The sequence below is a fragment of the Epinephelus fuscoguttatus genome, linkage group LG2 (genome assembly GCF_011397635.1).
Source record: "Epinephelus fuscoguttatus linkage group LG2, E.fuscoguttatus.final_Chr_v1".
Lineage (NCBI taxonomy): Eukaryota > Metazoa > Chordata > Actinopteri > Perciformes > Serranidae > Epinephelus > Epinephelus fuscoguttatus.
Genome location: NC_064753.1, coordinates 42927988 through 42953055, shown reverse-complemented (window position 1 = coordinate 42953055; position 25068 = coordinate 42927988). Strand labels below are relative to the sequence as shown.

The following is a 25068-nucleotide window of genomic DNA, read 5'->3' as shown; positions in this document are numbered from 1 at the left end:
TCCAGCGTGTCCTGGGGCGGCCCCGAGGTCTCCTCCCGGTTGGACATGCCCGAAACACTTCCCAAGGGAGGCGTCTCGAAGGCATCCTTACCAGATGCCCGAACCACCTCAACTGGCTCCTCTCGATGTGGAGGAGCAGCGGCTCTACTCCGAGTCCCTCCCGGATGTCCGAGCTCCTCACCCTATCCCTAAGGCTGAGCCCAGCCACCCTGCGGAGGAAACTCATTTTGGCCGCTTGTACTCGCGATCTCATTCTTTCGGTCACTACCCAGAGCTCGTGACCACAGGTGAGGGCTGGAACGTAGATTGACCGGTAAATCAAGAGCTTTGCTTTCTGGCTAAGCTCCCTCTTCACCACAATGGACCAGTTAAGCGCCTGCATCACTGCTGACGCCGCCCCAATCCGCCTACCTTCACTCGTGAACAAGATCCCGGGATCTCGGGAAGAGTGGATACTGTATTGCTAAATTGCCTATTTTGGTGGAAAACAACTGAGGTATGTTGTCGGTGAACATTTTGCTGATATTTTCAGTATCAACATTTTTGGGACAGGTGCGTTTCCGTTCCTGGTTCAAACCCAGGTGGAGGGATCAGACCCTGGCTGGGGGGCCCTTGTTTGCGGAGTTTGCATGTTCTCCCCGTGTCAGTGTAGGTTTCCTCCAGGTACTCCAGCTTCCTCCCACAGTCCAAAGACATGCAGGTTAACTGGTGACTCTAAATTGTCCGTAGGTGTGAATGTGAGTGTGAATGGTTGTCTGTCTCTATGTGTCAGCCCTGTGATAGTCTGGCGACCTGTCCAGAGTGTACCCTGCCTCTCACCCAATGTCAGCTGGGATAGGCTCCAGCCCCCCAGTGACCCCCAACAGGATAAGCGGTTACAGATAATGAATGAATGAATGTGATTTCAAGGAGACAGGGCTGCATTTGTAGTGTAGAATTAAAAAAAAAAACACTGGCCTCAGGAAAAAAATGCTTCAGTGGTTATGGCCCCTAATAATCAAACTGAATAGACTTTGCATTTTAAGCTCATTTTTCAGTCTGACACACAGGCTATCTGATTTCTGTAAAGGGGCTCATTTTGGTCCAATCGATCAATACTTATTAAAGTATCAATGTCATTTCCAGTCACCAGAGATGGGGCTGACAGTAGTGGTTGTTAGGAACAGATAACCTCATATTTTTCACTGTCAGTATCAAACCTGGGAAAAAATCTGATGTCAACTGCAATGTAGACATTTATTTGGAGCCATGTTTCTAGTCTCACAGAATAAAAGTAAGTTAAGCTCAGTAATAACTGCTCTTCGCTCTTGTTCTCCACCAAGAAAAATATCTGCGTTTTTAGCTGCAGGATGTTTGCATTTCTTCACCAGGTGGTCGCTAACTTTGTCTGTTTGTTGTTTGTGCTGGGCAGGTAGTGCACAGGGTCTTTATCTTTTAGCTGAGAACAGCTGCCTGCTGCAGCCACAGACATTACTCATAGTCATTTGACTTAAAAAATTACTTTGAGCTTTCATACATTGCCCTGCTACCTACGGAGATATCTTCGAAGGGGGTCCTAAATGTTTACACTTTAATCTTAACATGGGCGAAGAAATTAACATTTAAGCTACAGGAAAAAAAGAAGTTCCATAATCTTTGTTTTCTCTAATTCGTCCCATTTTTCTCCCCGTCTCTCAAAGGCTGTTTGCTTGACTGCGTTTTTCGGGGTGTTTGTTCGAGACCATGAAATCACACCAGAGAGCAAAGGGACATTGTTAAGGATGAGAAAGTGATACCACCACTCGGAAAACAAACAGACCCATCCCCTGTGGCTCTCTGAATATTTCCCCATTAATCTGCTCTTACTAAGAAATTTAACTTCTCGTCTTTGGACCACAGGCAACAGGCGGACTCAATGGGATCATTTGATGGCAGAAGACTGCATTTTGCTTTTTTATAAAATACACCAAGAAGGCTATTGAATTAGCTTGAGGAAAATTTCAAACTGCTGTATTTGACTGGGTTACTGTTATCTAATGGGTTGCAGAAATTAACTTTAAATGATGAAAACCCATCTGTGAACTGTGTAGAACGGCCGGTAATAATAAGAGCAATAACAGTTTGCCAATTAAATCAAGTGCAGAACAATCAGTCTGCTTGCTTACTTGATGAAGCATAATTCTTTGAAAAGGATGGATGTTAATGTCCGGTTGTGTTAATCATAGTTTATAAAAAAAAAAACAACAACAACTAAACAGCTAGTTGAAAAAATACTTCTCTAACAGGTTTAATTGAGATGTAAAATAAAAAACGGCATAATTTTCTCCAAATTACTTTAAAAGGCTGTTGCCTAACGAGACTATAAAGACACTCTTGTTTGTGACAGAGACGCAGCAGGCAGTGAAAATACATTTACATCTGTTTTAATCATGGCAGCTTGTGCTTTCAGTAAGGTTTGTGTAAATAAACACGGTAACAGCATATCTCAGCTGAAATCTAAAGAAGTTGGGATTGTTTTGTGCTGCTGTGCACTCGGTGTCTCACTGTGATATAATTTATTATAAACAAAGACTCGGATCCCATTACAAAAGGACCAAAGCAGGCTCGATATGTTTTTCCTGAGTTGTCATCATTCAAACTGAAATACGTTATTCTGTTTGCAGCAGTGGCTTCCAGCAGCATGTAGGAAAGATTTATAGTAGATCAGAGTAAAAGGAAACAAAATAGGGCTATAAACAGGTTTTCTATGAAGCAAAAAGCTTTATAGCTTTCTAAACTGTTGTCAAACAACATTCTTATGTTCACAGATTCTGCTGTTTCTCAAACGTATTGCTACCTACTGTCAGTGGTGGGAGGAGAACTCAGATCCTTTACTTTCAAGGGACACTTTGCCCATTTTCAACCAGCCTTGTATCATAACAGTGTGGTATGTGTAAATGAAATATGGTAAACTTTCCTCCATATTGCAAGCACCCATATCTCCCTGCTTAACTCCAAGCTCATGCCTGCCAGCAGATTTGAGCTGGCTTTGGGGTCTTGCTTGAACTATCAAGGCCCAAGGAAGTGTGCAGGACTCGGAAGCCAATTTGACAGAGTGATTAAACCTTATAACTGCAACTTCCAAGTCTGTCACATGATGCCACTGGGCTCAAAAAGACGTCTGCAAATCAGTCGATTCATTTTTAAGTGTCACACCCCCCTTCAAAATGACGTGTTTCACTGTCAGAATATGATTCCTTTTGTCTAATGATAATTTGATAATCTAGATTGGATGATCATTTAATCTCCATTCAAGTGAGAGGAGGGCTACTTCAGATTCTAGTGGAGCCCATGCAGTAGACACTCTCATCAAGATGGAAAGTAAGTTAATGAAACCCAGGGAAAACGTCCAGATAGTCGATAAAGGCCTCAAAAACAAATGGCGTTGGGCGTGGGTAGAAGAGACAGGCAAAGATGGAAAGCCTTTTGGGAGCTGGTGCAAGAAATTAAGGGAAACGGTGGGTGTTTCTGCACATTGCGCTCATGTAAATTGATGTATGCAACCAGAACTGCAGTTCCACTTGAGACTGGCTCCAAAAGTGAGTCAGTCCCTATAGACCTTCATGTTAAAATGCCAATCTTTACAGCGCAAAGTGGGTGACATCAGGGTTAGCTACATCCATACTTTTATACAGTCTGTGGTTCATGTTCAGACCTTGGTCTTAGGTTAGGTAACAAAAGCATTGTGGCTAAGGTTAGGGAAGGATGATTTCAATTAAATGTTGATTAAAAGAAGTAATTAGAAAAATCTGTAGTGCATTTCAAGATTGTCTGTTTTGGCGGAAACAACTGAATTACATTGTTAGTGAACATTTGTTGATTTGTTCTGTATCAACATTGTTGCGTCTTGCCACATTAATCAGCAATATTTGCTCATTATGTTAATAGAAAATGTATTTTCTGTTTCACATTAAAGGTATTTCAAGGAGACAGGGCTGAATCATGATATATGGGATGATTTTGCCTTTTCAGGTCTTAAAAACTTATTTAAATGAAACAATCTGAAAAGTATAAAAGAGAAATCAGTCTTTGGTGAAAACTGATAACGATCCATAAACATCTGAAATGTCACAAGGGGCCCCAATCAGACACTGCTTTTATATAAAAGGTCACAAGCTGTAAATGCTGGGAGCCACTGGTTTCATCTGTAACAATAATCAGTATTTTATAAGGTTATCATGTGGTTTTTAATGTAAAATCTTAACATGAAATGTAATCGTTGGCATTCAAATAAATACAGTGAAGTAAGAAGTATAATATTTCTCTCTGAAATGTAGTGAAATAGGTCCAGACTAGTACAGCACTCAATTAAATGTACTTTCCACTCCTGTGCAGCGTATAGTATGACATCCTTATATATGAACCATCATACGATACTCTCTGTATCTCGTAAGGAGGCTGCTTTCATCCCTGAAATCCTCACTCTGATCATGTAGTCACAAGCAGAGCAATAGCGAGAAAGATTAATTTTTTTTGCCTCCAGACCTTTTATTTCTCATCGCCAGATAACACTAAGAATGTGAAACCAAGGAAAAGCTTGCTACAGCTCTCACTGTTCAAGCCTATTGGATACAGATAACACTGACACATGTAATGGTGTGTATCATCATGTAAGTCTATCACAAGAGAGATTAAGCTCAGCAAAGTGGTCGTTTAAGGCCTCTCAATTCCTGTCGTGGTGGGCCGGTGTCCTGCAGGTTTTTGTTCCATTACAGTTTTTGTACCGTGAGAGTTAATGAACCACAGCTGGTCTGTATCTAACTGTCGCCTTCAGGGGGGAACGAAAACCTGCAGGACACCGAGTCACAAGGACCAGAATAGAGCTTCCTCTGGGTTAAGCTTTTCTTGAAGCATGTCCATGCTGGCGGCTTGTTTTTATTGCAGCAGAACAGAAAACAGTGTTGCAATTAGTACGGAGAGTTGGGATTTATGTTGTGATATTTACTATACATTAAGTGGACTTTAATGTATCTGAAGAACAGTAGCTTTTATTGGCCACTGAAGACTAAGTGCACATTGCGTGCATTATGAAAATTTATACACTCCAAACATCCCCCTCTTGAATGTAACTGTTATTTATATTATGACTTGTTTGGCCAGCAGTGGTGATATCCCTGTTTAGCAGAGATTGATGTCTCAGCAGGGCCTTGGGATGAGAACTATAATCAAAGTCCAGGCACAAGGATTGATTTCTCCGTGCTCATCCATGCTGTGATTTCCACGCAGTGTGAAGGCAACAGAGACTCTTTGTGTGTTGACTGGTGAAGCAGTTGTGTTAGACACTCAGTCCATCAGCCCCTCCGAAATCAATACCTTTCGGGATCTTTCCCGCCTTGAGCGTATTTGCAGGGAAGCCTTTGAGGCGATAGCAGTGTTCTTTACGTGTGGTGGGTCTAATCATTTTTACAGACTCTATATCTCAGACCCATGTAAGAGCTGCACAGTTTAAACAACCTGCCTCCATTTCCACCGGGGTGATCTCACCTCTCTGACTAATTTGTGGGCAGATTAGGTCACAGATCCACCACTCTTCATCTGTAGCCTTTGACTTGCACTATTATTGACTGTCCAGACTCACTGGTGTGAAACATGACTTTAATCACCCATAACCCTGGTGCAAATTGAATTTCTGGAGAAATCCTGTGTCCTGAAATAGCTTTCATTTTCAACCCAAAAGGACAGGGTATTGGATTTTGTTCCAAAATCTGTTTTAATGTCACGACTGGTGCACTACACTCAGATGATATAAAGTCTGCTTTCTTTAAAGCACTTGAAATACTGTATTTAAAATATATATATATTGTATATGTGACTAAAGCCTTATTTACACAGGACTAATATTACCAGGGGACCTTGTGTGATTTATATCTGACCCCCCCACCTCACCACAAATAGTTCTGCATGCTGTGTAGCGAGATGAGAACTCCCACAAAATGCTGTCAGAGCTTTCATTTATGATTGCCAACGCGGTCTCCATCATTCTTGACTGGGAGAGAGGCAGAAAAGGCACAGAAAACAAAAAGCCCAACTAAGACCCCAAATCGCTAAGATGCCAAATTGCACAGGACTTACACAACAAGTAGTTCCCACCAGGCAATCTGATTGATTAACAAGACATTTAGAAGGTGCTCAAATCAGTATGACAGCACACGTTGCTCATCATGAAGGAGCTGTACACATGCTGTGTCTTTAACTACCTGGAAAACTCAAGGTCTGGTACTGGGCGCTACTCTGTGCCAACTTTCAAGGGCATGGAGGCAGGATGCATCTGAGGTTGCAAAGCGACCATAACCAGCACCGAATCACAGCCTACTTACTGTAAATCCTGAGTGCAGACCTGATCTTCTTCCAGGCATTGTTTTGTAAGGGTGCTTTCAGACCTAGAGTTGTCTTGCTTTGGTCTGAAACAGGGACTAACTCTGTAACAAAGTTGTTTAATTACCTAGAGTTGGTTCGTCTTCTCATGGCAACATTTACAAGCGGACCAGATAAAATGTCTTGTGTGAGAAAGCTGCTCTTGATTGGTCAGAATTTCCATGTGGGAAAAAATCCAGGAAGTAAAGCAAACGTTGAAGAAGAGTACACTTGCAAGATAAATGTGACACTTTCTAATGTCACAATGGAGGGACAACTACGCAGGTTGATTTTAGCGCTGCTCATCGTGGACTATATTGCTGTCATTGTTCATTTCAGTCAAACCACACAGTTTGAAAACGAGGCGCGGCTCCAACTAGAAAACAATGTTTTGATGCATTGGATGTGCTGAATGTGCATATTAAGGCAGTACAGGAGGAGGTGCACATTAATAATCCTCCAGGACTGTAACATGCTCATGTTTAACCCAAACAATGTGTCATGTGACTGCAGTTGGTTCATCACGTTCTCACCACAAACGAACCGCACCAGAGTTCGTTTGTAACCGGACTGAGACCACCTCTTCAAGAAGGTCTGGGTCCAGTTGTTTTGGTGCACACCTGAGTGTGATTGTGGTGTTCACACCTGCCCAAACGAACCGCACTTAGGGTGCAAACAAACTTGAGATTTGATTGATCAATCTATTCTCCATATTTAACACAAACTGATATTTACTGAGAAAGGGAAAGGTATGTGACATATGGTGCGCACTGCTGCATTCTAAAAAATCAACTCAGTTTATCTCAGGGCGCAGTGGTGGCACCCTGAAAATAGGTGCTTGGGAATGCATGCGCGCCATGACAGCGTTGCTTTGGCATTTGAGTGCGGCTTACACTGAAAACAATGAATTTTAGAGCACAACAAATGCAACATGTCTGTGGCCCCTGAATGTATTACTCCACCATTTCCATGGCAACATTGTAACTGCTGGAATTAGAGCAAAAAACAGACGACTACAAAACTGCGACAAAATGGACTGTTTCGTTGTTCATTTGGATTTATATAACAGACTGAATTTTGATGGATGGTTGGAAGAGGATGAGAAGAACACAGAACAAAAAAAAGACTGATATGTTACAGTGTCAGATGAAGAGCTCAGTTCATCAGTTAGAGAAGTCTTGGAATAAAGTCAGTACTTCTTGGTCTACATCTTTGGCTGTCACACGCTTCTGGAACTATCTGAAAAACACTGCTGCAAACAAGCTGTGGATTTTGCAACTATTACAAGAGTAGACCTCAACTGTAAACAACTGGCTGCTGCTGCTGCTGTTGCCATACTGGACTCACACACATATGTCTTCATGTATTTGGGTTAAACTCTAGAGACAAACTCAAACTAACACACTATTTATAAGCACACTGGAATTAATTATTTATTAAACTAATAACTATCCTAACCTATAAATGGGTTGTTAGGATATCTTATTAACAGGAGGAGCACGACTGGTGGCAGCTGGTAAGGTGCAAGCCTGGCAAGCCCTCGGGTCTGTACGGCATCCCAGGACAGATGCTTAAAACATGTGCGACTTTTTTTTTAACTCCATTTTGGCTGAGTCCCTCCAGACTGCATCACTACCTGTTCTCAGGAAAACATCCAGTCCCCAAGAAACCTCACCTCTCTGAGCCAAATCACTGCAGACCAGTAGCATTCCCCTGCGTAATAATGAAATACTTTGAGAAACTGTTGTTGTATTCCATCATCCATCCCATCCATCATCCGTCCCTGTTGACAGCATCCTCCGACCAGTTTGCATATAAAGCCCAACAAGGGTCAGAGGAGGCTGTGTCTTCTGTATACCCCCTTTCAGCAGTTGGAAACCCCTTACCACTATGCCAGGGTCCTATTATTGGTTTTAGTTAAACACTACTATCTCAACATCCTCCCTTCAGACTCCAAGCTGTCAGGGTGGGCACCACCATAATCACCAACACCAGAGCCCTCCAAGGCTGTGCTGTTAGCCCCTACCTGTATACACTGACTGTCTCAGCCCCTCCCCCATTCAACAGTATCTCAGATATTCAGATAGATACTTGCACCTCTTAAAGACAGTAACTCAGCCATGGCCCATCAGCACTCCATCTCCCACTTCACTCAGTAGTGCACACCTACTCCTGAATGTCATCAAGTCTGAGGAACACCTCACTGAACCCTGCAATAAACCCCCCCCCCCCCGCCACATTGCCATCAGCTGTGAGCCAGTTGAGGTGGTAGAGAGCTTCAAGTACTTTGAAATCACCCTTGACAATAAACTCAGCTTTGATCATCACGCTGCCAACATCCACAAATGCTGGCAACAGACGCTCTCCACCACCCGGAAACTCCGGGCACTCACAGTCCCACCCCACCTTCTGCTCCTCCTGTACAGGAGCATCATAAAACCCATCCCTTTCTATTTTTCCACATGCTACTTCAACCTGCTCACTGTCACCAACAGGAACAGACTCCTCAAAATCACACACATTGGGCCTCATGCAAGAAGCGACACACGAACAAATTTTTCTCTTGGATTTACAATTTGTACTTATTTTGTTAGTGCCTATTGATTTCTTATTTTTGCTCTTCTCTCAGGGCAGAGAAAATGTTTTGAGTGGTTGAGAGCACTCTCACCAAGATAAGGAGAAAAATATCTCGTCTTCAGAGTTCACAAAATGTTTGTCATTTGTGAAGAAACACAAAACTTTTATATTTCATTCATAATGTTCTGTAACCACTTATCCTGTTAGGTGTCGTGGGGGGGCTGGAGCCCATCCCAGACAGACAACCATTCACACTCACATTCACACCTACAGAGTATTTAGAGTCACCAATTAACCTGCATGTCTTTGGACTTAATTATCATTAATCTTAGATTATTATATGTTTTAGAGTTATTATAATGATTTGATTATTAAATTTGTGAGCTACTATACTTGGTCTATTGATCCCAATTACTGTAATTTTAGTTACTGTGCATGTCTCTGCTGAGCAGTGCTGATATGTAACTAAGTACATTTACTCAAGTACTTTACTGAAGTTCAGCCTGAGGTTCTTTTACATTACTTGACTCCTATAATCTCATGCCACTATCTACTAGTGTTGCACAGTATGCCGGTACTAAAATAGTACCGCGGTACTAGTGTATTCCAAACGGTACTATGCTGCATTCGGAAAATACTGATACTTTGAAATTGATTCAATTTATTAATTTAGTTAATTTATTTTACTCATTTATGCACACAAAAGCCTTTCTTGTTCCTATTGGAGCACAGATTGCGCAAGTGGTGTGTAAGACAACACCTGTAGAGAAAGTCTGCCTCGCAAAGGGAGACAACACGAGACAACACAAACTTGGTGGAACATTTGAGTTACCAAACCGTGACGTCCGTACCGAGGTACTTACCGAACCATGATTTTTTTGGTACCATTACACCCCTACTATTTATTGTTCTAAAGGTTTGCATCCAAAACGACTTTTCCTTAGGAAAAGTACCGAAAAGTATCGAAATTCATATTGGTATTGGTACCGAAACAAAGATTTTGGTATCGTGACAACACTACTATCTACTTCTACTCCACTGCAATTCAGAGGGAAATATTGTACTAGAGTTGGGCGATCTTGTCCATATCCTATCGTCCTATCGCCATCTAGTGAAATCGACGATGAACGATGTCATCGCCGCGCGCGTCACCGTGGCAAGGAGAGAAGAGGACGTCCTCCTTCTTCCTTGTAGAGTCTGCCCTGTGTGTCTGAAACGTTCACTTATAGCCTCTCTTTGGCGTTTGAGCAGCTTTATAAAACTCTTGAACATGTAATGCCTCTTTAATTAGCAAGTTGACTTTACATAGACGGCATATCTTTTCAATTTCTCCTGACATTGTGTTGTTTGGTTTGTTCACTGCTCCGTGACATGCGCGTTAGTGTCGAGCGGGCGGAGGTACTCTCTCACTAAGCAGCCTCCCTCTGTCTCCTCTCACTCAGCCTTGTTCAGCCTCGATCTCGTCAGCATGCTCCACACACGCGCTGTCGTTAGTTTGATTTTTTAAAATTGATTAAATTTTTTCTGCATATTCAACAGTACGTTGATTTCACTACTGCTGAAGTTCTTTTGCTTACAGACTTTTTTTTGAGGCACCTCTTTTCTCTGGCTCATGTGTCAGAGTCTTTGCACACAGCCCAACACCTGCCCTTATTTAAGCAATATCACACGAGGGGGAGTGATGTTGTACTGTGATATCGTCACGGCTGTGATTCGGTCATAGGCACGAGGCCGCAGGCCGACAGTTCAACAGTTAAATAAGCACGGCTGATTAAGAAATGTTGAAAAATGAGGACAAAATAGATAATTTAAGCATTTTATTTGTCTTCCACCAACAAAAATAGTTCCCTCAGGACTCCGCTGTCACCGTTGCTACGTAACGCAGACATGGTGCACCAGGCACTTACTCTTTATACACATTTATCTGCATGTTTCCATTAATTGTGCAGCCGGTGAAATAAGTCTGTGGTGACTGCATGGTGGACTGTCGCTTCACAGGCACAGCCGACTCTGCCTTCTGATCTGACAGTATGTTGCTTTTCTCCAAGTCATTGAGCTCCGCTGACGAAACACTGACAAACCTGGATGTGTGCTCAGGTGGATTCAGCTTCTCCTCTCCCTCATCTTCCTCTGATGACCATTCATAGTTCAATTCAAAACTTATTTTAGGAAATAAATCCATATTTTTGGCTGTTTGACAGTGGATGAATTAATTAGCCTACAACGCAACTGCTGACCTAACTGACACTAACCGTCAGTTTTGATTTGATTGTTGATTGCAATCAGCTGTGAGTGATACATACACAGTGAAATAACCGTGATGTTGTACTCCAATATCATCACGGTTTTCCTGTCTCTCGACCAATCAGATTGCAGGGCCGGAACTAACTGTTGTATAAATAGTGTTTAGTGAGTGTTACCTATGCTGATACATTACTTATGATCAAGTGGGATTCATCATTGAGCACACCTGGTTAAGAGCAGATCTGGATGTTTAAGAATGTAAACTGCATCTGGAGATGACGTCTCTTAGAATGTAAAGCTCCTCACCTGTTTCAGCAGCCAGTCATCTTTTAGTAAAGTCCGCTGGTCAACTCAAAATGACCACAGATGGCGCGTTTGCTTGCTACAGCAGGCGCTCTGTCCCCGCTGAGCCCTCTGTGGGTATAATGGGTCGCTGCTGCTGCTCGCTGTATATGCTTATGCACTCCCCACACGCATTCTCACTGACTGATTAATTGGCATTCTTTATGTTATTGTGGCGAATTTATTATGAATACAGTCCATCTGATGCTCGTTTTGTTTTTGTTTTTCGCCGTTTCATCACTACTGCAAATGCACCTGTAGCCAGTATCTCACTATCACTATCCTCATTCATATTTTAAGAAGCTACAAATTCTATTCAGCCACAAAATAAGCCTGAAAAGCTGCAAATCAGAACAGAAGTACAGAGAGTTGTTGACGAGAAATGATACACCGTCTCATCTAGTTACACTGGTGTGAGCTGGCAGGTTTAAGTAGCTTTCTGTTTCACCTCATCTTGTCACAAATCTTTGGTCTTAACTGTGCATAAAATCATTGGTCTCCCTACTCCCAACCTTCCAGCCAATATTGACACCGCCACCCCAAACTAATTCTTCACTCTCCTCCATGCGGCTGCAGATAGAAATCTCTGATCTGTATGAAACTTTTTTAAAAAAGTGTAAAACAAATATATTTCTCGGCCTGGCACAGTGACTTCCTGCGCTGGTTGCCTGGCAACCTCGTTGTAATGACAGAACTCTGCTGCTATGGAGAAGTCAGAGTTGTTGCAAATTAAAACTTGCTTATTTGTTGTACATGGGACCAAAATATTGCACCACAGTTGCAGAGTTCACCCAAAGTTTACAAAGAATCTGAGAGTGAATGGCTCAGTATTTGTTGTATTTTGCTTGTGCTCGCTGTTGGCAGCAAAAACAACCAAATTTTGGATGTTACTGGGCCAAAGTGTAGCTTGGGAATCATATCGACTTTCCTCCGTACGTTGGCAGGCGTGTAACTTTTTGACATTTTAATCAAAGCACCAGATATTTTTTAATGCAGTTGCTCATCTGCTGTGCTGATGATTACAGCGGGAGAGTTTAATGTCTATCCGAGCCTCCAACAGACTCCTAACATTATTAATGCAGAAAATAAATTAAACTTTCACTTCTGTGGGCACCTGAAATACTTCCTTACATCTTTTTGCAATACTGTTGTTGTTACTTTGGCAGGAAATAGTGTTTTGATCACTCACAGTATGGAGCTGATGGAGAAAAAGCTCTTCAGGGCCTTTTTAAAGGCTCCTTTTTTGAGTGATCAGTTTCCACTTCAATATTGCAACCAAATTTTCTCTTGAGTAACTTTGTCCAAATTCTGCTGCAATACCACATCAAGGCTGGAGCTCACACAAGGAACGGACGGGCTGTGTTTGTCTGCAGTTTTACATCCATATAAAAGCTCCAAATGTCTTTGAAGTCCTCCAGATCACAGAATTGCAAAAGCATATTTTGAAAAACAGCAAACCAGTAAGTCTGATGTTTATTGCAGCAAATTACAAGATACACAAAAAGCAATAATACTTTTGCAAGCACAGAGCGCAACAGTAATTCCTCAAATATCTCACAGCGATGTTGCAATACTCTGTGTCCCTCATCAGCGATCAACATGCTAATTAGCCCTGAAATTTGAAGGGAGAAGAGTCTTTTCTAATCTTCATGAGGAACGGGCTGCGCTGTCACTCATTAAAGCAGACTTATAATTCGCCTGGTCTCATTATTATGACACAGCACAGGAATCGGCCTGGTCACTGTGGGGAAAATGTCATGGATCATGCTAATGATCGACACTTAGACTCATTCCCACAGAGCCCATAATTGCTCACTCCTGCTGTGCCATTTTTCTAATGATGAATTCTATTTTTTTTCCCCCCACACAGAATTATTCTTTCTGATAAATGCTGCACAGAGTTGCTGCTTGATTACAGGAGCGTGTTTGTTTATCAAAATACTTATCAATCTTCTAAGGATCTGACTTTATCACGAGTGCCTGCTTTGAAACTGGAGCAGAATTTGTGTGGAGTGGAGCTTAAAATGTTGGATAATGAACACTTCCTGTCCCCTGATTTACATGTTAGTAAGTATATGACTTTTCCCATAGCGAATTTCATGTCAGTCAAGTGTCAGCCACTCCTGTTATAAAATCACACCCTATCAACATTCATCATGGCACAGGTCTACTTAGAAATGTCTAGTTTTTGGGAACTTCTACAGCTGATACAGCCTTTAAAATAACCAGGACACAACGAAATGGAGGAAAGTAGATGACTTTAAATGTGGTTATATAAGAAAAAACATAAATCATTACCATGGCTGACTGTACAGCAGCTGAATAATGGGCCTTTCCTCATTTTATATTGACTCAAACAAAGTGAGATATGAGGGAGATTTTTTTCATTACAGCAGATTAACATTTTTTTTTTTGACACATATTGGTTTAAAGTCATAGTTGGGATGTGTTGCAGACATTGCTCCCTGCTGTAATTACAACTATGTTGTCAGTACATTAACATGACAGACAACAGCTGTTTAACCCCCAAACAAACAAGCAGGGGCTTTTCTACAGAGATCTGTGGAGCCACTACAAACATCTCCAAGCATCCAGACATTTAACTGAACAAAAAAAAGAGCAACCATGTAAGTGGCCAGTGACCCTGGCAACAAGGCTAGGCCCCATAAACTGCAGTAGTTTCCTCTCCAAAGCCCAGAGAAGCCAAGAGTTCCCTATTAGAAATACAATTTTCCTTTTTCACAGAGAGATGAAATCGTTTTTCTTTGCTACATAATAGCCCCTGTATTTCTATTCTGTTGTCATGGCTGTGTTTTGCCCGTTTCACTAAGTGTCTTCAAATTAGGGAAACAGTGCGTCTCTGGACTATAAGATGTGGGAAATGTCAGGAGGTTTGCATATTTTAATATGTATTAAAACAGCCAGATGTGGCCACTGGCACAAAACTCAACTTGTGGGATGTGAGCAGTGTCAGTCAAGTAACATAACCGGGAAAGGTAGTGATATGATACGATGCGATATGAAACGATAGGATACGATACGATACAACCCTTTAATGACTCCCTGAGGGGACATTCTGTTGTTGCAGCAGCATGAGGTAGGCAATAAAAACAACGAACAGAAGAAAAAGTTAAAAATAATAACAATAAGAAGTATGTAAACTGGGGTTGGGAATCATCAGGGATCCCGTGATATGATATTATCCAGTCCCTCCAGGATCTCGTGGCAAAAAAACACTTTAATTTGAGGCCCAAAACCCTTGAATTTGCGGCCAATTTTGTCAAAAATTGTGATAAAAATTTAAGTGATTTTTTTGCGAAAAATTGCGGCAAATGACAAAAGGAGGAAAAAAGTCATTTTTTTATTACTACCTCCAAAAAATAAGTCATGTAATCACTTGCTATAATAATCATACTGAATATTACAAAAATAGCTGCAAATGTTTTTTATAGTTCTCTTCGTTAGTTTTATTTAATTAGTTTCACAACATGGACTACAGAACGTTTCTCCATACTGCAATGCCATTAGCGCATTTGATGATGCGCCTGGTGACATTTCAAATGACGTCATGTGCGCGTCGACTTCCGGTCCGCTGGAAAATGCGGAAAAACATGGAAAAATCATGAGACTTTTGAAAAATTGCAAGCTCCCACAAATGCTGTGGAGTTTCGCTGAATTTGCGTTAATTATTGCACTCGCAAGATCGCGATTTTCTTATCAAGATATTTAAGTCATGATACAGTATTACTGTGATTTTAAACGTGACATGAGCAGTGTGATAAAATATACTGCGATAGCTCATATTACCTAACTTTAACTGGAAATTTTGTCCCCAAAGGAAAACTTTGTAAACACCTTTTTTATCCAGGGCGGTGGGTGGTGCAGTGGTTAGCATTGTTGCTGTGAGGTAGCCCTTCCATGGGCTCTCTCTGGGTACTCCAGCTTCCTCCTACAGTCCAAAGACATGAAGGTTAATTGGTGACTCTAAATTGTCCGTAGGTGTGAATGTGAGTGTGAATGGTTGTCTGTCTCTATGTGTCAGCCTTGTGATAGTCTGGCGACATGTCCAGGGTGTACCCTGCCTCTCGCCCAATGTCAGCTGGGATAGGCTCCAGCCGACCTGCGACCCCTAACAGGATAAGCGGTTGAATGAATATTTCATCTTATTTGAAAAAGTTGTCAGTCTGTTTATCTAAATTAAGTCATTTTTATTGCAGCAAAGTGGAACTCATGAACTGAAAAAGTTTATATATATCCCCAACCCTAATATAAACTAAAATGGAACTTTACATGAGCAAGATAAAATTACAAAGAAAAAGTGACAGTGGTGTGGTTAATAGCAGCAGAGTCAGCAAGTCTAGTATACAGTATGTCAACAGCATAAATATTACAATAATAATATATAACATGATAAAGTTATGAGTTTTTGTCTGTATTAATATGGATATCTAACAGAACAAACAGTTTATCATATCGTATAATTAAATAGGAGATATAGTACAAAGTAAAATGTAGTAATGTAACATAGGGTATTATATTGTATGGAAATAAAAGTAAATACTTATTACTTAAATAATAAGTAATGAATATGGGATAATATATAACACACTATATAAATCAGTCCATTGCTTGTTATATTAGCTTACTGGCTTTTGTCAGACAGCTCGGCTGGCACTGATGGAGATGATGGAGCTCTGGAGGTTTTGTCAGTGGAAACAATTTCACAAAAGATCCACTGGGGCAACAAGGTCAGTGAGAAACAGCTAGATATTGTCAGTGCCACTTCACTACCTTTGTCCACAGAATGGCTGCTGTCATTGCATGAACATGTACAAGTTGTTCATGTTATGCAGGTTATGTAGCTTACATGAATTATGAATCTTTTGTGTGTGTTATATCACAGACATGCATTACTGATGCTGTTACTGTGAGCTGTCTGCACACAGGCAACACAGGTAACATGGGGCTTTGAATAAAGGTGCAGTTTCCACAGTTTGTCAATGGTTGTGGTCAGGTAGCCTCTCGGGTTGTTAGTCATTTTTTATCATTCGTAGCGTGCGTTGGTGCAGCCTTCACGCCATCATTTACATATTTAACAGTGTCTCAACAAGCAGGAGGGGAACATTTTAGTCATGACCATCAATTTCGATGGCAAATTGAAACAGCTGCAGCTAATTAATGTTAATGCTGTGGGTTTGTCAATTAACCACAAAGGAAACTCTTGGCTGTTGTGAAAATGTCTGTGTCTGTACTGTTTAAGCCTGGTCAAAGGTGGTTTCTCTCATCATGTTGATGTTTGAAAGGACAGAGTGTCTTTTTTCTGGTGGGCGGACCTCCTCTAGATAAACGGCTTGGCTTCACATCACGTCGCTTTCAGACGGACAGTTGGCAGCTATCTCTGTAGCTGTTGAGTGTGAACTGCCAGCTGTTAGATAGCGGTCAGATGGCTGAACGTCCCAGTGGTTTTAAGTTTCTGTCAGTACTGTAGAATCTTTCATTCGTATATAAAGCCATGGTGATTATTCAGACTCATATCAAAGATGCAGTTAGCTTTTCTAATCCAGAACACTTTTTGTCTAAATTCAGCCAGTATCTCCTGATGGTCTGCGAGCTGTCTGTTCTGTGTGGGTGCTGAGAAAAACATCCGGTGTTCATACACAGGCCTGGCTCTGTAAATAGGAAACAAACAAAGTGTCTCAGGCCGAGCCTAATCCAGCCAATTGAGTGTTTGTGCTTGTGCACAGGACGGGGAAAAGGCCATGGATGTATAAAGCTAAAGGTGATGGGGTTGAGAGGAGCAGTAAATGATGGGAGGGGTGTATTTGTGGTGTCATGCCACGGCCCAGAATTCTGAAGCCCTATTAGTCTGATGGACAGAAAACCCATTTCTCTGAAAACCCTTAATACCAAAAACAAATGCCTATCGTCTGAAGTGCCACTTATCCAAAAATACACGCCCCCCTACAATTTGTTTCAGTTCCCCAGCAACATTTAAGCGACAGATCCCTGGTGTTTTTATTGACCCTTTGTGTCGTTTCCAAGTGGTGTTTGAGCCACTGAACTCAGGTGTTTTTATTGACCCTTTGCTTTGTTTTCCAGCGATGTTTGAGCCACCGATCCCTGGTGTTTTTCACCAACCCGTTCCTCCTTTTCCAGTTTTGGGGCCATGCCACTGTTCAAACGGCTCAAAATTCTGAAGCCTGATTTGTCTGATGGACTGACAGTCCATTTCTCTGACAACCCGTTATCCCAAAAACAAACACCTGTTTATTTCACTTATTTTCAGTTCTCCAGCGACAGTTAAGCTACTGATCCCAGATGTATTTACCGACCCTTCACATCATTTCCCAGTGGCCTATGAGCCACCAATTCCAGGTGTTTTTCACCAACCCATTCCTGCTTTTCCAGTCGTGGTGCCATGCTATTGTTCAGATGGCCCAAAATTCTGAAGCCCCATTAGTCTGATGGATCAAAAGCCCATTTATCCGACAACCCATTATATCAAAAACAAATGCCCATTGTTTTGAAGTCCCACTTATCTGAAAATACACACTACTTGCAAGTAGTTTCAGTTGCCCGGTGACGTTTGAGCTACGGATCCCTGGTGTTTTTATTGACCCTTCGCAGCATTTCCCAGCATCATTTGAGCCACTTAACTCTGCGATTTGCACCATTTCCCACTGGCGTTTGAGCCACCGAACCAAGGTGACCCTTCACAGAGTTCCTCAGCAGCACCTGAGCCACTGAACTGGGGTGTTTTACAGACACTTTGCCTTGTTTCCCAGAGACATTTTGAACCACTGATCCCTGCTTTTCCAGTTGTGGTGCCGTGCCATTGTTCAGACGGCCCAAAATTCTGAAGCCACTGAACTCCGAACTCTGTTTAGTCTGATGATCTGACAGTCCATATCCCTGACAACCTGTTATCCCAAAAACAAACGTCTGTGGCTCCTAAGTCCTGCTTGTCTGAAAATACACACTCTCTGCAATTTTTTTTCAGTTCCCCAGCGATGTTTCAGCTATGGATCCCAGGTGTTTTTACTGACCCTTCCCTGCATTTCCCAGCAACATTGTAACCACTGAACCTATCCTTGCTTTTCCAGTTGTGGAGCCATGGTATTGTTCAGATGGCCCAAAATTCTTAATCCCTATTCCTCCAACAGCTTGTTATCCTGGAAACAAACTGCCATTGCTCTTAAGTCCCACTTATCTGAAAATACAAACTCCCTGCAATTAGATTTTCCCTGGCAACGTTTGAGCGACGGATCCCCAGGGTTTTAACCGACCCTTTGCACCGTTTCCCAGCAGCATTTGAGCCACCAAACTCTGGTGTTTATGACTGACCTATCCCTGCTTTTCCAGCAGCTTTTGTGCTACAAAACATGGCTGTTTTAAGCCAAAACATGATCTTTTTCCAACCATTACCAAGTGTTTTTTGTGCCCAACGCTAATCACACATTAACCACAGCATTGTTCACAAACATAAAGTTGCAGCGTCTATGCTACAAAGTAATGTATAAATGTCTGTGGTTTACAGACAGTGCAAGCATTTTTCTGGCAACTGGGTTCTCACTGCAGGGAGTGTGTATTTTCAGAGACCCCAGATTTGGATCAAAGAATGTTTGTCTTTGGGATAACAGGCTTTCAGTTCAATGGGACTTTTATCAGGGCTTCAGAAATTTTGGGTGGTTGAAACAGTGGGAAATATCAACAATCTGTACACAAAAGTCGCTGACTCCATCTTTAAGTGTGCCTTTTGCTGTCTGTTGTTTTCTTCTATCACAAACAAACCTCACATATAAAATGAAAGACTAGAAAGATGTTTTCCACTGTGAAGCTGACAGCAGCTGTTCACAGTAAAAACAGTAAATACAGGTTGAATCCCCAGCATGTCATATCAATCGGTAATAGAAAGAAAGAAACTTGTGTTGTACGAAAATGTCAAAGCTTATTACTTTTTGAAAAGTTAGTGATGTTATTTGTCATGCAAACAACAAAATGTTATAGAAGAACGTGGCATCATCACATCAACACAGCCTTGTGTTTAAAGTCAGCAATAGCCTCAAAACCATCCTGGCAAATAACTTACTGTCAGCAGCAGAGGACGGCTCTCTTTGACAGCTCCCACACAGCCCAAACAGCCAATCACCATGATGATGGTCCCCACTGCGATGAGCAGGTTGGCTGCCGACAGGGAGGGAAGGGATGATGATAGGGTGGCAAAGTTTCCCTGGGTCACTGAGAGCCAGACTCCCACCCCAAGTATGCCACATCCTCCCAACTGCAGAGGAAACACAAAGAGGCATAAAGCTGTCAGACAACACAATCAAACTCATCCTAAACAGGAACACAGTCAGACATTGTGCTGCATAAAAATATCTGCAGACTTGTGGCTTTTGGTTTGTTTTTTGTTTTTTTTCATGGCGGTGAGGACGTGCAAAGATTGAAGAGAGAAAACCAAAAAGACTCTTGTCAAAGACTCAGAACAGCAGAAACAATTGGATCAACAGAGGAAGCAGAACAAAGCAGTCCAAGTCCCCAAACAACAAAAAGTTAAGAAGAATAGTTCTACATTTGGGAAAACATGTTTATTTGCTTTTTGCAAAGGTGGTGAGAAGACTTATACCACTGTCTCATTCTTGCTGTAAATGTAAGGCTTTAGCCAGCAGCCAGTTAGCTTAGCTTAGCTTAGCACAAGGACTGAAAACAGAGGAAAATGGCTAGCTTGGCTTTATGCAAAATCTGCAAACTAGCACCTCCAAATTTAGCAGGTTAAATAACTCCAAAGTTGTTAGCTTAAGCCACACAAAAAACAAAGTGAAAAACAACAACAGCTAACAACAGCAATTACTTCCAGGTGGACAACTGGCAATTGATTTGAAATGTGCAGATATGTGAAATTGACAAACTTGCTTATTTCTGTTGTTTATATTTGTTGTATTTGCAGCTGTAACTGTAACTTTTCTTGCACTGAGGCTAAATAATGCATTGATGTGGACAGGGGCTGAATCAAATGTATTTTAGCTACCTAAAAAAAAAAAAAAGTTTAAATTACACTATACTACTACACTATACTACTTCTTTACCCTTCACACATTCACTGATGGAGGCAGCAGGAAACCGGCAACTCCTGTGTTTTGCAAGGTAAACTAATTCTTTTGTCAATGGACTTTGGTGGCTTCCGTTGCCTATCCAAAAGGCTTTATAACAGCAAAGTAAAGTGGTGCAAATATTCCAAAATATAGCGTATACTTACACTTTTTTGTATGTTTTTAGGTTGCCCTTTTTTTAGGTAGGCTAGTTAAACACGAATCAAGATGTAGCATCCCCTCAGTGCTGCTTTATTTTATACACAACCTGCACAGGTTTTCTACCCCAAAGGACTGTCTCAGTGCTAAGTAGGGCTGTAACGGTACATGTATTTGTGTCGAACTGTTCGGTACGCGACTTTCGGGTTTGGCACGACTCTGTACCAAATTATTGGGCGCAGGATATTGTTTTATTTTATTTTGTTTTATTTTAACTCTGTTTTTGCGAGCCGAACCATTTAAAATATCTAGTTCCCCGACAGACATAATTGAGTGATGGACCAAGTCCGACCGTAAATCTCCGCTTTCACTTTGTGCAGCGCGTTCTCGCATTTTGACAACATGGCAAGTGAGCCTGACGAACCTGAAGACCCACCCGCAAACCTTAAGTCCTCCGTTTGGGAACACTTTGGTTTCAGGGTAAAATACGAAGATGGAAATAAACAAGTTGACAAGACAAAAGCAGTGTGCCGACACTGCAGAACAGCGGTCGGGTATGTACTTGGAAACACGTCTAACATGCTAACGCATCTAAAGCGACACCACCTGAGTTTGAACGTTAACCGTCACGACTAGAAAAAGCAATCTGGTGCAAACTACAATACCGTCGTCGTTTAAAAAGAAAGAGCGTTTCCCTGACCATCGCGCTAAAGAAATAATCAACGCCATTGGAGTTGAGTAAAATTGTTTAAGCTGCACTTTAGATATAAGCATGTTTTGTTTACTGCACTTTAACAAAGTGGGAAAGCTAAGTAAGTTCCTAGTAAAACTGAATCTGAGCAGGCTTTAAAGCTGACCAGCTGCACTATACTTTTTATTTTAATTGAGTAAAACTGTTTAAGCAGAAATTTATATTTATATTTTTCATTCAAAAATGTGTTTAAAAACAGCAGGATTTTATTTTTCACTTTTATATTTCTATTTTCATTCAAACAATGTGAAAAAGCAGGATTATATATATATTTGTTTCATTCAAAAATTGTGTAAAAAGAGTTAACTGCTGTGGTGGTATGTTTTAATAAGGTTACCAATAAGTAAAAGATATTTAATAGTTGTCTATTTTTTTCATTACTGTACCGAAAAAAAACGAACCGTGACTTGTGTACCGAGGTACGTACCGAACCGAGATTTTTGTGTACCGTTACACCCCTAGTGCTAAGCTAAGCTAACTTGCTGCTGGCTACATATTCAGGTGTGAGATGGTGACGTCAATCTTCAATCATTTCACTGCCAGCAAGAAAGTGAATTAGTGTATTTCCCAAAATGTCAAACTTTTTAACGTCACTTTTAAACCTGTAGTTCAGTTCACCTGAAAACATACTTTTTTTTTCTTTTAATGCATTTCATATTCACTTAGTCATACGGACTGGGAGGAGGTAACTCTGGACAAGTTTTACTGACTGTCATCATGCGTTATCAGCACTACAGGTGACTCATGTCATGAGTCATGTGGCACATTATTGCACTTTTTTGTTTTTGTTTGACCTCTCTGGTGTCACAAAGACATAACTGTTATGATCAGTATTTGTCCTGGTTGCAGCTGAGCCTAATATATGATAAATAATGACAAGGGGGTAGAAAACAGGATGAAAAAGGGGCATCTTGTACTGTAAATATTATCAGAAGGATAGTTACTGTGTGGTCCCTTCTTTCTCTCTCCCTTTTTAATGAGGAACTTCTCTTTTATCTTTCTGATGTATCAGGGAAAATCTCCGCTCTCATGTGCTGACACATTAGCATGTTCACCAAATAATCCTACATAATTATATAGGGTTATATAGGTTGCTCAAACAGATCTTTGTGAGCATTTGCATTCTTTAGAGTTCACACAATAAGTAAAAATACTTGAGTTTATAAATTCATGTTAAATTACACTTGCAGTACTAAGTCTGCTGTGCTTTCACACCACAAACACACCAGAGTGAACCAAACCAAACAGGATACTCCAATAACCTGTTAATTAGCAGCTTGTTTATTTACATGTAAACACACTGATTGTCACTTCTGGCTCCAAAAAGCCAGGATGGCGATGTCCAAAATGCCGAACTTGTCCATAATTATCTACAGTCTATGATTATACTCCAAAAAAGTGGATTGATTTTTCACAACATAACTACAAATTAGTATTTACATCAGTAACAGAATTGCCACCACACCTACCTAGTTACATTTTGGGCATTCATTTGGGTCATGTTTGGGTAAATAATTATGGTTCAGTTATAGCTGTCTTATAACAGTTGACTGTAGTGGAATTGAACTGGAATCACAGTGGTTACAGTCATCTTAAACCCCTTTTACACCAGCTGATCAAGGGGGGAATTTTGCGCCCTTATTCCGCCTTGATATTCTGTATGAAAGATAGAATTGTGGATTGGAGGGACAGAGATGTCTCGCCTTTAAGACAGCAGTGGAGGTACTAACAGAGCCAAATCAACTGTGTAAAAGGGACAGCTGGCAGCACAGGACCATGGAAGGGATGAGTTTTGACATCATGATATGTGTGTGACCAACTGTGGGAAGATTAAAAAGCAGCTAGTGCAGTTAGCAGCTAGCTCAAAGAAGAAGAACAGCAGCTGAAAATGTCTGCAAATTGGGTAAAGAATTCATTACCCTCTGAGCAGAGGACGAAATCATCCACAATATAACAGGAACGGAAAACTGTTGTTATTGCCATGTTAATGCCATTGTTACTGTATACAAAGTGCTGCTGATGCACATATGTCACACCAGAGGCTGATGCTGTTTATGGAAGGTGTTACATGTTACACCCGTCTTGCCATTTATGTTTCTGGGTTGCCAGCCTGCTGTCTACAATCACACACAATGGGGTGGCATTGTGCCACTGTTGTTTGGTTCTGTATGAAAACACAAAGGTGGCATAATGGAAGGACTTCATAGCAGCTCTATCACTCAATCTATGTGTGGAAAGGGGCTTTAGACTGCAGGCCCACTCAATCCTGTGTCCTAGAAATTACATTTATATATCAATATATTACTAAAATATCATTAAATAGTACTAATCAGCTGGTTAGGTCTAGGCAACAAAAGCACTTTGGATTAGGTTTGAGAAAGATTGTGGTTTTGGTTAAATGTTGGTGCACATTTATTTGTATTAAACCAAAACCATGATCCTCCCTCACTGTGGCCAAGTGTCCTTATATAACCAATTAAAAGTTAACAATGCAGTCGTCACTACAAGTGAATATTTTATTGCAAGATTGGATATTTGGGTGGAAAACAAATGTATTAACTTCTAAAGGAACATGCCTTCATTAACATTTCCTTATTATGTTAATTGTTAACGTAATCTGATGAGTATTACTTATTCCTCTTATTTCCTTTAAAATTTTGCATATGTAGGCAACTAGGCTAACAAGTGTGTATCACAGAAATAAACACTGTTAAGATGATTCATATTGTTATGTAACAAGTCAACCCAGAAAAAAAACAACAATTTGAACCGAGTGATAAAATATTCAGTCGTAGGCCATACTGCAGCATGTTGTCAGAGAAGTGAGCAGCTGCTCCAGCAGTCACTGCAACCAGCGTCTCCTGATCTCAGGCCTTGTACTCAGTGTACAACTTGAATGATTCGTGCACCTTTCTTGTTTGTATATTAACATAATGTCTTGGAGACAGTGAATATGTTTACATGCACAAAATGTTCTGTTTTTTTGCTTTTATTTAAAAAAGGCAATGTTCCTATGAAGCTGTCTACATGGCTAATAAAATGAATATTGTATAATATTCCTGTTTACAAGCAGTCTGGCATACTTTACATGCTCTAACATGCAGTTACATGCTCTAACATGCCATTTATCACGTCTAAATATAGAAAAGTGGAACAGTTGGAGCCATGTTAACAACTTGTGCCATTTTGCCTCACAAGAGGATTCTTTCAAAGTTTTCCACCTTTAGCAGACTCGTTTGACTATGCCAACAACGAACTGTTTAAAATAATAGATGAAGCTACCATTGTGTCACCCACTGGTTTGTGGACCCCTGTTTCGAAGCCTAGAGTTTGGCATATTGGCTTTCACCATTTTGGGTTTTTTTTTATTTTGGAGCTGGAGGCGTGAGTGATGGATCTGACTGAGGACCTAAGAATACAATCTGCAGACAGCCAGTCGGTCGAAGTGGCCATGTTCTTAATTATACATAACTTTATGAGCTACAGAGACCGAACTCATTTTTGTACCAGGTTGTTTATGTCTGCTGTAAAGTT

The 25068-nt window shown here is 41.0% G+C and overlaps 1 protein-coding gene across 3 annotated transcripts in view; it reads right to left on the bottom strand.

The window, feature by feature from the left end:
- tspan4a (tetraspanin 4a) overlaps positions 1 to 25068 on the bottom strand; it is a 246999-nt gene that overhangs the window by 73982 nt on the left and 147949 nt on the right. For all 3 annotated transcript variants that reach the window (XM_049596289.1, XM_049596297.1, XM_049596279.1), the window contains one exon: positions 19625 to 19816. In XM_049596289.1, coding sequence (XP_049452246.1) covers positions 19625 to 19816 — 192 coding nt within the window. The remainder of the gene's footprint in view (positions 1 to 19624; positions 19817 to 25068) is intronic.